The following is a 15,066-nucleotide window of genomic DNA, read 5'->3' on the forward strand; positions in this document are numbered from 1 at the left end:
GAAATTTAATAGTCAACTATCTATTCCAAAAAAAAAAAAAAAAGGCCCTACGTCCAACACTCAAAACTCTGAGTTTTGGGATCTAATAAGCTGACCTCACTCCATTAAGATGAGGAAATACTCTGCCAAGAAGAATGAGAGCCAGCTCTGACAGACAGTTCAGCACTAGCTGAGTGGCCTAATTCACAGATGATGCTGTCAAACATAATAAGAATGAATTTAGAAATAAGGCTTATACTCACCAAACTGGGCTTCTGAATTTTACTAATTAAAAGTAAACTGTGTCAAAACTTGTCTTATATCTTTATAGAGAGTAAACGGGGATACATTTTTTCAAAACTGATAACAGCTTGTGTATTTTAAAGCCTTCTGACTCAGCTTAAAAAAATTTTTTGGGGGGTGGGCACTGGATAAACTAACTGAAAAAGACCTGAAAAACAAACAAAAACAACCTAGCTTTAACTTGGAAGAGTAAAGGGGCTGGAGGTGGGGCTGTTCGGAAGCAATATTTACAACACATTTATTTTCCACCATAAAAAAAAAAGTGAAAAAGCACAGCCAGATCTGAAAAAATCATCACTGACTTTCACTTGTAGCTATAACAAAGAACTGAGTTCATTTCAAACGGAGGATTAATTCTGGAAAGGCATGTATGTCTCTGTGCACACAGATATTAATACACATTGTAGATTTTTATTTCCTAGATTTGGAGATAAGGATATTGTATTTCACTCTACTTATTTACACCTATTGTTATAAAATATTCACAGAGGATTTTAGAGTTTATAAATTACATTAATCTGATGCTCAAAATAATCCTTTAGAAGTAGGTAGAGCAGGTATTACATTGTCCCTGGATTATACATGAGGGAACTGAAACTCAAAGAGAAAATAATTTACCAAGGCCATAAATGGAAAAACTGGGATTCAGAATCTTGTGTTGTCTATCATACCTTATAAAAAAATCTAGATTTGAACTCCAAGTCAAATATCCACATGACTTAAAGCAGTAATTTTATATGCCGCAAAGGTGAATATATAAAAGTACAGGTTTAACTAAACAAATGTGCACAAAAAAAGTTAACACAGCAGGCCCGAGACGATTATCCTTGGAAAGTCCTGCTTGCAAGGCTAGCCCCTGGCTGGAGTATGGGAGATACTTAGATTTCGGGAGAGTTTCCTCCATGTTCCTGATGAGAACAGCTCACTGTGCCTAAACTGTTTGTGCAAACAATATGGTTTCTGGTGGATACATGTTTTGCTTATGGGAGTCTAGAATTTTGACACATGTTAGGAAGATGCAGTCTATGTGACCAGTCCCAATTAAAGCCCTGGGCCCTAAGTCTCTAATGAGCTTCTTTGGTAGATAGCATTTGACAAGTGTTCTCATAACCTGTTGCTGAAAGAATTAAGTGCACCCTGTGTGACTTCACTAGAAGACTCTTGGAAGCTGGTGCCTGACTTCCTCCAGACTTCATCCCACGCCCCTCTTTCTTTGCTAATATTGCCTTGTATCCTTTTGTTGTAATAAATTATATCCAGGAGTATGACTACACTGAATCCTGTGATTCCTCCTAGAGAATCATCAAACCTGGTCATGGTCTTTGGGACTCTTGATACAAAATGCTAGACAAAAAAAATATTAAATAAGATTAAAGATACCTACATGCATGTTAAGAGGGTCTACTAGATGAGCAGCAATACTCATTTCATATTCTGAAAGCTTCACATTTTTCACACCGATTTGCTTCATTAATTTTTCTGCCTAGAAAGGAAACACAAGCAACCTCCTTTAGTTTGATATTTAGACACTGGCACTCCATAACACGTAGCGAAGTCTCAAGAGCAATGAACAGACATACAAGATTTTCCAGAGATATTCTATGCCACTTGTTTCATCCTTCCCCATTCTTAAGTCCTTAAGTAAAAACAGATTTGAAGGTCTACTCTACAGAAACCAGGGCAATTTAAACCAGCTTTTGGGAAATGAGAAAATAGGGTACATGATCGAAGAGATATATACATGGCCTCTCATTGCTCCAATGAGATTCTAAGGTCCAACTTGATTTCTTTCCTAGCAGGATTATCATGACAGGTGAAAATGAAGCCTCAAGATGAAAGATCGAGGAGTTAAGGCTATCAAGAAATGGACAACTGGAGTTTCTTTCCTTCAATTGACAGAGTATCTGAAAACTGGTGCCCAACTTTCCTCAAATTACCCATATATCTACAACAGGTGTTCAACCTAACTAATTTCAAATTGTTCTGAGATACTATCCTTTTTAAAGTTAATTCTTGGGGCTACACAACCAGAGATAATAAAAATAATTTTCAATTAGAAGTATACTTGCATATATTTTTAGAGCTGGGCAAAACTAGCCTTAAAGCTATAAGCTCTAGCAAAGCAACACAGCTTTCAACTAAAATAAAAATAATGTTAACAGTAAAACATTTACTGAGTGTGCCAAATATTACGCCAAAATACTGTAGATGGATTAACTCATTGAATCCTCAGAGAGATCCTATGAAGTAGGTACAATTTCTCCCCAACACAGAAAAAGAAACTGAAGCGTAGCTCAGACTGTTATTTGTCTTAGGTTAAAAATTAGCAAATGGAAGAGGCAACATACGAATCCAGGCAGTCCCAACTCTAGAGCCTATACTCTAACCATCATATATATTACCTTGGTTTCCTCAGTTACATGACTGGAGTTTGTAGCAACTAAAGAGTCTTTAAAAATCTAGACATAATATATCCAAATTTCAATTAAGTGAACAGTTTTAGAAATGAAGGTACTCTGGTAAATCATATTTACCTAAATTTTTGTTGTTACATTTTCCTAGAATACTTTTGATTATATATAATCTTGCTATTTGTCAGGGGTATTGCTACTCTTAAAAAAAATCACATCATATAGCATTATAGTTATTGACTGGTTAGAGGATCAGGATGTGTGTTGATCATATCCTAGTAATACCACACTTTTTTTTTAAAAAAGTGCTATGAACCACATCATTTTTCCTATTTAGCCACGCCTCTGAATCAATGGATAAAGCAGCCTTTCCAAATTCTTTTATCTCTTTCTTACAAATATCTTCTCTTTCACTGACTTTAAATGTGTCAGCTATGAACAGTATCCTGTTTTCTGTACCTATAATAGCATTAATTTCTCTTCTTTTCCTTTGTTCTTCTATAAATGTGAAGCCATCCCACATGTGTTCTTTTTAGGCCATGCTCTAATACAGTGGTTCTCAAGCAGGGGTGATTTTGGCCCCCTAGGGGACATTTGGCAATGCCTGAAAATACTTTTGGTTGTCACAACTTGGGTGGGTGGGGCAGTGCTACTGGTATCTAGTCAGCAGAGACAGGGATGCTGCTAAACAATCAAGAAGGAAAGGATATTCTGCCTCCCCACCCCCATCATCTGGTCCAAAATGTCAGTATTTGAGAAACCATGCTTTTCTCTCTATTAGCTACTTGCCCTTAAAATTTTACTCTAGGCCACAACTGCCTCTTGCTACCTTTATTTATATTTGGAATTTCCTAAATAAAAATTATCAACTATGTTGTTTACTTTATAGAGACAGAAAACGCTATAGTTGAGTTTACCTAGAATCTTTTCTCCACAACAGGAGTTCCATTTAACAATGTCTTCAGGTTGCATTAATAACATTGATAGGAAAGAGAAAAAAAAATTAACGTTTATTGAGCACCTACCACATTCCCGGCACTGTGCTGGATACGGTTTACAATCAACCCTTGAAACCATCCTGAGAAGTAGCTATTATTATTCTCATTTTTCAGATGGAGAACTCAAGGGTCAGAGAAATGTAAAGAACTGGCAAGATTACACAGCTCTGAATTAGCATTACCAGAGCTCAAACTCTGATCTAATTTCAAAGCTCATATTCTGTTAAAACACTAACATTTCTCATTTGGGAGAGCAGAACATGCTTAACACACAAGTAAATGAAAAGAAAGCACCCCAAAACACATCATACCAGTACCAAACTGTGTTCCAGGAACAAGTTATCCAATTGTCTAGCTTTGACACATTTAACTGAGCCCTTATTTCTAAAATGTTTTACCTAGAAAAACAAAATTATTTGGACTACTTGAAAAATGGCTTATGCTCATGCAATACTTTACTGTTTACAGCTTAATGACAATTATACTTTCTAGTCACCCACATTTGCTTGGTTTTTAAAGTGGGTCTCTCCCACTCTGAGGAGGGAAAACGGTGAACTGTGGGTGAGGAGTCAGAGGTAGGAGGGAAACTTACTTTACCCATCTTTTCAACTGTTTCATAGTATTTTTTATCCTTACACTCTATTTCACTTTTTCTCCATGTAAAGTATAATTTAAAAAGTAAAGAAGTGGGGAAATAGGAAATAGTGAACTACTATTTCTGCCTAGAATGAGGAAGGAGGAAATGGAGTAAAGGAGCAGCAGAATAGAAACACTCATTTAATAAAGGTTCTAAAAGATTCATAAAATTGGTTGTTCTTCTAGAAGAATAATTTTAGAAAGTTAGAGATAGCACAACAAGAGTGAAAAAACAAAGATGAACTAATTCAACTTATTTCAAAAAACTTTTACTGAGGTCATAGCTGAAGTATTCCAATTTTAAGTGTAGATAGAGGAAATTGATATAAAGCTTTAAAAAATACATTTAAGTAGGAAATAGCAAAGAATTTGAAGAATTATCTTTATACATTAGGTATAAGCCTTTACCACAAACTTACATTAAAATATTAACAAGCACCCTTTTCTACACATGCGGAGACAATTATCTTCTTTTAGTGTTAGTGCACTTATATCTTCTGACTTTATCATATAACCCAAAAGTTGCTGGATAAGATGGCTTTCTACTATAATACTCTTCTGCTATGTTACTGTATAAAACACTATAATGCACTGAGTTTTATCTCGAATTTCCCTCTTGTTGCTTTTCTTTCCTCATCACTTCTATCTATCCCCTTGGCCACTCAGGCAACACTAACTGCTTATTCCTTACTGATTTCCCATCTGAATTTCCTTATTTACTTCAGCTCAGTCATCTAAGATTCAGCTCCAGTAAACCATGGTTTTAGGGCCACTTGATTGGTAATGCAGTTCACAATGGCTTCCTGGTGTCAACAAATGTTAGCTCTTCCAAATGGTAACTGGCATTCTATGATGGCTGCTCTTAAAAACACCTGGCAGTTGAGAGTTCCAGTTTAAGATTTCAGTGTATCAGCCCTTCACAATTTCATCTATTACTTATATCAAAATAACTGAAATGAAGTTTTGAACCTTACAATATCAATGATAGGACTAAAAATAGGGAGACATTAAGTTAATGACTAAGGTCACAATATATGACCTTCATGTGTATGAATTCTCAGTAGTGAATCTTTCCAGGCCTTTGACAACTAAACTACAATCTCAGGAATATTATATAGTCTAATTAATATGCTAAACAAAATACTGTATATACAAATGCCCAGGAGAGGTCAAGCATTAAGTTATTCATCCTGTACTTGAAAGCTCTTTAATAGTACACATAGAGATTCCCTGTCTTCTAACATCTCAATTAATCCAACCCATCCTTTTATTACAGACATACCTATCAAAACTCTTGTGCTATATCTCAATATGATCCAACAGCAGCACGTGCCCAGAAAACCCTTGTCCCTCTTTAACACTCTGCTGAAACCATCTCCTCTCTCATTACCAATTAAATATCCCACATTTAGTAAGGCTGGAAGTATTCCTGGCTTTAGAGTAGAAATTATTTACAAATACCCTGTTTAATCCAAACGTAAGACTACTTCTAGGTTACTCTTCCTGATTTGAATGCACCTATATCATCCTTCACCTTTCATCTCAAAACTGCACTGCCTTTAAGCTCACATCAGCCCCATGGATTATCTGGTAATCTCAAAACATTATCTAAGCTTTTATAGTCAGTGTTCTTCCTCTGTGACCACAGGAGTCATACCTTCCTCCTCTCCCACATTCACACCTGATCTTTGCCCTCAATACGCACTTTAATTCCTTAATTCCTTTCTATACACCAACTAAATTATCCCCCATCTGACTTCCTAAATGGCCTGTACCACAGAATGTCTTCCTTAGAAACATACGATTCCTTACACTTATTGTTATACCAGTTAGCCCTATCTTCAATGCAGGTTCAGCACCACCATTCAATTTATCTGCTCCCAACCTGCTGAGAAATGCTCAAGAAGTTCATAAAAACAAAACAATTGAGTTCCTAATAAACTCATGCTTTCTTCAATTATGCCCTAATGTTCCATAACCTACTGTGATTTATCTCATTATATACTCACCACATATTTACCTCAGCAGGTCCCAAACCTCCTCCACTCCCAAGCACATTTAGTTATAACCTCTCCCCTTTGTCGAGAATAAAACAGTTAACTCTACCTTAAAATGTTCCTGTAACTACCGATCCCAATCCCTCCTGGTTCTTCTAGGACCTACCTCCCTCCTCTTTGGCAGCAACTCTTCACCTGCTCCGCTAGTCTTTTCCCCTTTCTTCTTTACCTTTCCCTCAGCAAACTCTGCAACGACTATGTTCTTTTACTTCAAATTACACTTGCTGTCCCCACTGAACGGAAATTGCTCTCTTTAATGATTTCAATAAATCTGATTGCTTTCTTCATTCACATTCCTCATGACGTCTTCTCCTGGATCATTTCATAATACAACATTTACAACCAATTCTCTTTTGCAACCTTCTTTTCCCTAGGCTTTGGTGACTTCACACACACAGTGATTTTCCAGATACTGGGAAAGAATTTAAGAAGGGGCTTTTAAAAATTATATTTAACACCCCACCAACTTCTCCAAATTCTGATGTTTCAAAATGTAACATCCTTCCATTTGAAAATAACTGCCACAGTGAACCACTGTTACAATCTGCAGTATTTTGTATACTGCAAGGTAAGCTGGGGTGGGAAAGACTGGTACCAACAACTTACATTATTCTGGTTTTATTCCTCCTCCTCTGGCCACTTGTTTTTTTAAAAAGTGCTTTTATTAAAATTGGATAGGTTAAAAAGAATATCTCTAGAACATGCAGATGAGGTATAAAGAACCACAGAGTAGGTGCTCAATGAATATCTGTTATATGAATAAATTTAAGTTTTTAATCCCAGGAAGAGATTATTGTGCACGGAATCAAGCAGAAATCAAAGTTTATTCCCTCCCATATAGAGCCAACGGTCTAAGTATTGTTTACTGAAAAGTCCATCCGTTCTCCAATAATCTACAAAGCAAAGCCAGTTATGTCACACATTGTTTCCATATTACAGGTAGGACTGTTTCTGGAGTCTATTCTGGTATATTTGCCAATCCACCCCTGTGCCAATAGCACATTGTTTTGTTTTGTTTTTTAATTTATTTATTTTTATTTTTAATTTATTTATTTTTGGCTGTGTTGGGTGTTCGTTGCTGCACGCGGGCTTTCTCCAGTTGCGACGAATGGGGGCTACCTTCGTTGCGGTGAGCGGGCTTCTCATTGCAGTGGCTTCTCTTGTAGCAGAGCACAGCCTCTAAGCTCACTGGCTTCAGTAGTTTTGGCTTGCGGGCTCCAGAGCGCAGGCTCGGTAGTTGAGGCTCATGGGCTTAGTTGCTCCGCGGCATGTGGAATCTTCCCAGCCCAGGGCTCGAACCTGTGTCCCCTGCATTGGCAGGCGGATTCTTAACCACTGCATCACCAGGGAAGCCCATACATTGTTTTAATAACTATAGCTTTATCGTAAGTCTTGATATAAATAAGGCAAATCTTTCCTCCCCCAACACACATGTCTCGTTTTTCAAGAGTGTCTTACCTATTAACAAACTTTTATTCCTCAATATAAATTTTAGAAGAAAAATATAACAAACAAAAAAAGTCTTTGGGTATTTTTTAATTGGCACTGAATTGAACTTAAGCCTTCAATAGTTTTATAATTTCCTCTATAAATGTGTTGTATAACTTGTGTTTGTCAGTTACTGAATATTTTTGATGCTACTATAAATAGTATCTTTTAAAAACTGCATTTTCCAACTGTGGTGGGTATCCAGAAATACAGCTGACTTTTGTGTACTGATTTTGTATCCAGCAGCCCTTAAACTCTTATTAATCCTGATAGTTTATCTGTAGGCTTTCTTTGGCTTTCTATGTAAATTATACTACCTGTGAATAATAACTGTTTATTTTTTTCCAATACTTCTACCTCTTATCTTTTTTCTTGACTTATGCATTAGCTAATAATCAGTAAAAATGTTCAATAGAAGTGATGACAACAGGCTTCCTTGACTTGCTCCTAATCATAAAGAAAATGCTTTCAATTTTTTACCATGAACTATGTTTCCTGTAGTAAATTCATTCAATCACGCTAAAGACATTATCTTTTATTCCTATTTTCTAAGAGCATTTCTAAAAATCAAGAATAAGTGTTTAATTTCAACAAAGGCCTTTGCTGCCTTGATATGATCATAGTTTCATCCTCAAATCTGTTAATATAGAATATTAATATATATGCATTTTAAAATTAATATATATTTTTTTCCCCTCAAATGAAGCCAGCCTTTAATTCCTGGGATAAATTCAACTGGCCATAATATATTATCTTTTTTATACAGTGCTGAATTCAGCTTGTAAATATTTTGTTTAAGATTTTTACATTCATTTTAAGTTTTGGAATTGTTGTTATGCTACCCTCATAGAAAGGTTTGGTGAGTGTTTCTCATTTTCTACACTCTGGAAGAGTTTATATAAAATTGTTACTATTAATTTGTTTCTTAAATGTTGCTAGAATTTGCCAGTAGAATTCTATGAGCCTGGAGTTTTCTTTATGGAAATATTTTTCCAACATTAATTTATTTCATAGTTATGGAACTTTTCATGTATTCTAATTCTTAAGTCAGCTATGGTAATTCACAATTTTCTAAGCGTTTGTGTCATTTAGGTTTTCAAATTTATTGATATACTTATTGTCCTTATTTTTAATGTCTGCAGCATCTGCTATTGCATGTCTTTTATCATTCCTAGTAATACTAATTGGTGGCTTCATTTTTCTCTTGATTGGTTTTACAGAAGTGTCAATTTTATCAGTCTTTTCAAATAACCAACTTTTGGTTTTACTGATTTTCTCTATTATATATTCATTTTCTATATTTCTATTCATTCTCTCATATATTCTATTTTCTACTAATTTATCTTATCTTTATTATTTCCATTCTTTCACTATCTATGGGTTTATTCTTTATTATTTCCATTCTTTCACTATCTATGGGTTTATTTTTTATTTAAAAAATATTTTTTCCAGCCTAATTTGGATACTTTATCAATTTTCTACCTTTTTTTTTTTTAAATAAAAATACTTTAGACTACCAATTTCTCTCCTTTAGAGACCTCACCACTCTCAATACAGTCATCAGCATCTATCATAGTGACAATTACATAAGCTCTCAACAAATATTTGAATGTATAAATCCTAATGGTGGAAGGAGGAAAGTGGAGGAGTAGTTTGGGAAAAAACCCACAAGTGATACACAGCTACACAGGAATAGCACTGGGGCCTACGCCATCTCACTGAGACTAACTGCTCTAATGAGTCCAAATACTTATGAGCATCTGATAAGGAATCTCCAAAGACTAACCTTTTTCCTGAGATTTAGACCTACAATTTCAACAGTTGGATGAACATTTTTCTGGATTCCTACCACCAACACAAACTCAATATGCCCAAATCAAATGTCATTTTCCATATATTTGCCCCATCTACAGATTCTAAAACTATAAAAGATACTATGAATCTCTGAGGAGTCCAGACAAATCTCAGATTCATCTATAAGATGTCCTTTTTCTTTTCTCTGTCATCACAAAGTCCTTCCAGCATTCATCTGTTTCACCCATTCCACTCCTTTTGTCACTCCCTTATTCTACGTCTTTGCCAGGATTACTGCAGTCTATAACCAACAGATCTTGCTCCTAGTCTCCCTGATTCCAATTCCTGTTATATGCTACAGTAAGGTATCCTTAAAACACTGCTGTGCATATCATCCACCTACTCAAAAGTCTTTCATGGGATATACAATGGAGAAAAGATAGTCTCTTCAGCAAGCGGTGTTGGGAAAGCTGGACAGCTGCATGTAAATCAATGAAGTTAAAATACTCCCTCACACCATACAAAAAATAAACTCAGAATGGCTTGAAAACTTAAATATAAGACATGACACCATAAAACTCCTAGAAGAGAACATAAGCAAAACATTCTGACATAAATCGTAGCAATGTTTTCTAAGGTCAGTCTCCCAAGGCAATAGAAAAGCAAAAATAAACAAATGGGACCTAATCAAACTTATAAGCTTTTGCACACCAAAGGAAACCATAAACAAAATAAAAAGACAACCTACAGACCGGGAGAAAATATTTGCAAATGATGCTACTAACGAGGGCTTAATTTCCAAAATATACAAACAGCTCATACAACTCAATAACAAAAAAACAAACAACCCAATCAAAAAATGGACAGAAGACCTAAATAGACATTTCTCCAAAGACATACAGATGGCCAATAAGCACATGAAAAGATACTTAACATCACTAATTATTAGACAAATGCAAATCAAAATTACAATGAGGTAACATCTCACACCAGTCAGAATGGCCATCATCAAAAAAGTCTACAAATAATATATATATATTTTGATGTGGACCAATTTTAAAGTCTTTATTGAATTTGTTACAACATTGCTTCTGTTTTATGTTTTGGTTTTTTGGCTGCGAGGCATGTGGGATCTTAGCTACCCGACCAGGGATTGAACCCGCACCCCCTGTATTGGAAGGCAAAGTCTTAACCACTGGACTGCCAAGGAAGTCCCCCAAAAAGTCAACAAATAATGAATGCTGGAGGGGCTATGGAGACAAGGGAACCCTCCTACACTGTTGGTGGCAAGTAAATTGGTGCAGCCACTATGGAGAACAGTATGGAGATTCTGTAAAACACTAAAAACAGAGTTACCATAGGATCCAGCAATTCCACTCCTGGGCATATATCTGGAGAAAACTATAATTCAAAGAGATACATGCACCTCAATGTTCACAGCAGCACTATTTACAATAGCCAAGACTTGGAAGCAACCTAAATGTCCATGGACAGATGAATGGATAAAGAAAACGTGGTATATATTTACAATGTAATACTACTCAGTCATAAAAAAGAATGCAGTAATGCCATTTGCAGCAACATGGATGGACCAAGAGATTATGGTACTAAGTAAAATAAGTCAGAGGAAAACAAATATATGATATCACTTATGTAGAATCTAAAATATGACACAAATGAACTTATTTACAAAACAGAAACATTTCAAATGTCTCACAAAGCACAATGTATACCATTACTGAAGAAAAAATTTTTTGTTTAGTCTGCTGAAAAATTTTACCTAGATTCCTTCACTTATAAGCTGACAAAAATATTCTAATTAGGCTATTCATAACAAAACGCTATAATATTTTTATTCTTCATCATTCTTTCTTCTAAGTTGCTTATACAGTCAAAAAGGATTTGAGAAACAAATACTTTTTTTAGGAATAATGAAATTAAATATTACATAAAAACACATTTCCACATGGGTCTTATGGAATTTCTTATTAATTTCTAATTCCACTATATCCTTAGTTTTATGGGAAAATATTTGCTAGGTACAAGAAAAATGATCCTCAAACATTTTAATCATACCTGTTTCTGAGCTTCTACTTTCTGCTTTCTGGTTGGATCAATCGCATCTACCATCCATTTGATTGTAAAGTATGTTACTGCACCAAATATTGTCAAACGGAAAATTAAGCCAACAACTTCATTCCGACTCAAGGGACGAGAAAAGGCTTCAGCATGTACCATCTTGATTGTTAACCTTGAAAAACAAACAGAAATGCCACTAGGTAGTAACTAGATTCATTAAAATCGGGAGACTGATAGGTAGCGTAAACTAAGCAAGAAAAACTTCTAGTCAAATTCAACATCGCCTACCTTAAAAAAGTGTTTTATTTAAAGAGAAATGGATTTTTAAATGTTAAGTAAATAAAACGTAAATAAACACATTTTAATCTCCTCTTGGAAACTGAGGTTTATTTATTATAATTTTTAATAAACTTTTCTAAAAGCTCATATAATTTAAGTAGAGAACAATTCTATTTGAAAAATGCAGTAAACATCTTAAAGCATTTACTGTTTTAATCAGCTTTTAATTAATTATGTCAGGGAACCTAGAAAAATAATGACTATAACACTTATCCAACGGAAAAAAGGCAGCCCAACAATGAAATACTTTACTAATGTGATGGTATACCAGGTAATTTTTGAGTGAAATTCAAACTGTGAACAGACTCACTTTTCTCTCATACTTACTTTTAAAGGCTTCCAAGGCCTGATGAAATGTATACATGCTATTTTCTCAACTAACAAGTGACATGAAATTTTTGGAGCCATCTTATTCTTTCCAACAACTTAGCTAAATAGGAAACAACAGAATCTTCAAAATGCTTGACCCGCAACTATACAGCTCTCACTCAAGATAAAGAGGAAAAAAGGACGCAACATGTCTACTTTTACACATATGCCTAAGCAGTTACATCAACCACAGCTTGGCTTACAGGAGGCATGCACACCTGTATCAAAGACAATGACCACCCAGTAGAATAAGCTTTTTATGGATGATGTGACTATCACATTTTGAGAGATAGAATCTCAGCCTCAAATAATGCCATTATACTCTCGCAGCATAGAAGTGTGCTGAGTGCTATGTTACTCGGGGGAAAAAAAAGTATATTTTGTATTCATGTGAAAAGGAATAAAACAAAATTTGTACAGATGGCTCAGAAACAGGTGAAAATTAGGTACTTCATAGACTAATATCTATGGTCGTTCCAGCTCTAAAATTATTGTTTCTATTCTCACTAGCATTATTCAGTTAAAGATTCTCTTCAATCATTCCAACAGAATTGCTGCCAGAATTTTGGACAATTTCCAAAAGAAAAGCCAAGGATTCCAACCTTCTGCATTACTGGGAGACATTCACTTCACAATAATGCATTATTTAATTTAAACTTAACAACTAAATAACTGAAAGCCTTCATTTTGGATAAAGAAATTTTGGCCTAGGGATGTTAAATAATTCAATTCATACAATAAAACACTTACTGATCATGTATATAGATAGCCTACTATATACTGGGTATACAATAATAGCTAAGACACAATTACTTTACTCAAGGAATGCATAGTACAGTTATTATCTTATTAAAAATGAAGCTAGAACAACCAACCACTCCACCAACAAAAAAATGAAGCTAGAAAGAAGCCACTTGGTTAAAATCTTTCATGTAACAAATCAAATTGTGCTTTCTTCCATCAGCATGGATTCCTAAAGATGGGTTAACAATACCCTCCTTCTTCTAGGAAATGAAAAATTGTCTTCCCTAGCCTTTATTCCAACACAGTAAATTGGAAAATGCAGTTGTTATATGTGGTATCATTATGCAGGAGTAATACTCACAGATGAGAAGAAACCAACAGGCAAAATAAAGATTTACTAACTTAAACTAGTGATATTCGAATAAAATGTTTTCATTTATTTAAAGTTTGAGTGAGTAGCGATAAAACTGCCACCTACTGGATGTTCACTGAACTACATGAACTACGACTGCTATCAGTACCTCCCAGTCATCAACAGAACAGTTTTTAGATCTATTAAAAAAATCAAGACGCAAAACCTCTGTTAACTATATACTTTACTATAATTAAATTATTAACCGCAATACAGTACTCTGGACCTATAGCCACTTCTAAAACAGTTATCCTTCTTTTAAAATGACTTCAAAATCCTGAAATGAAACTGAAACTTCTCCTTGTAGGTTGTAACTGTATACGCTTTATTATACGCTCATTTATCATTCATATGACATAGATATGCCTGCAATGTAAGGCCGTTACGGTAAAAATACCATTACAGCAGAATATATAATAAAAGTTGCACATGCATACAACAGTAGGGACTGTATTTCAATTCTGTATAAACATCAGAATCAACAAATATACACATAAACATAGATGGTGCCATGTACAAGAAATATGGCAAAACACTGTAATTCAGAGTTATCTGTTAGGCAAATATGATACCAGATAGTTTCATTTTAAAGAGTTCTCCATTTCAGGGTAGAAAAATTAAAAATCGTACCACCTCGTCAATGAGCAGTTTACTGACAGGTTAAGGACCAAGAGTAGAGTATTCCTACCATAGCATTTCTCTAATTCACCGCAGTGTTTTACAAAGTTTTTCTCAACCCCTGAAGTCCCAGTTTCGCAGACATCAAGGCCCTATGAACACAGCCTATGACAATGAAAGCCTGCCAACCTTCACATAAAGGACAGGTTATTATTAACACCACCATCCTCTGCGAAAGCGTGCCTAGGCTTGAAGAACCTCCTTCACTTTTGCACTAGGTGGTAGCAGTGCCTGTGCGACAATCAGACCCGCTTCATTCTGTCCGCCTTTGCCTAGGACCCCGGTTCTGAGGTCGCCCGGTACGACCTCAAGCCCCCGCAGCGACCGGGCTGCCTACAGAGATTCCCTGGAAATGGCCTAACTCTTGGGGGCAGCGCTAACGGAGACCTAAGGGCCTAGGCCGGGCCGAAAGCCAAGGCGGAGCCCGGGACGCCCTTGGAGGTTAATCCGCTGGATACGAAGGGCTGCGAGAAGCTGAGGGGCGGCAATGAGGTGGGGCATGGGAGGACGGCGGGGTGACCTTTCCCACTCGGCTTCCCGGACCCGAGCCAGTTCCTAAAGGACCTCTGCGGGACCCTTCGCCCGTCCCACGAAGCCCCGCGGAAACCCGCTACTCACCCCCCCAGCAGAACAGCGGCCGCAAGAGGCCCTAGCCGCCTCATACAGGAAGGAAACGCCGCCTGGGAAAGAACGCTTCCGGGGGGAGTTGCGGCCCGCCCCCTCGCAAGGAGCATGCGCCACCGCGGCCGAAGGCCTGGAGGGGCGCGTTTACGGGTTTT

General features: G+C 36.2%; 1 protein-coding gene across 1 annotated transcript in view; it reads right to left on the bottom strand.

Annotated features, from left to right (window-relative positions):
- The window catches only part of ATAD1 (ATPase family AAA domain containing 1), a 55,135-nt gene extending 40,102 nt beyond the window's left edge, over positions 1 to 15,033 (bottom strand). Inside the window, exons 1-3 of the mRNA XM_004279367.4 lie at positions 14,906 to 15,033; positions 11,743 to 11,917; positions 1,667 to 1,765 (exon numbers count right to left, since the gene is read on the bottom strand). Of these exons, the coding sequence (XP_004279415.2) occupies positions 1,667 to 1,765; positions 11,743 to 11,917; positions 14,906 to 15,021 (390 nt within the window). The 5' untranslated portion in view covers positions 15,022 to 15,033. The remainder of the gene's footprint in view (positions 1 to 1,666; positions 1,766 to 11,742; positions 11,918 to 14,905) is intronic.
- Positions 15,034 to 15,066: the final 33 nt, after the last annotated feature.

This window comes from Orcinus orca, chromosome 14, assembly GCF_937001465.1.
Source record: "Orcinus orca chromosome 14, mOrcOrc1.1, whole genome shotgun sequence".
In the NCBI taxonomy this organism is placed as follows: Eukaryota; Metazoa; Chordata; class Mammalia; order Artiodactyla; family Delphinidae; genus Orcinus; species Orcinus orca.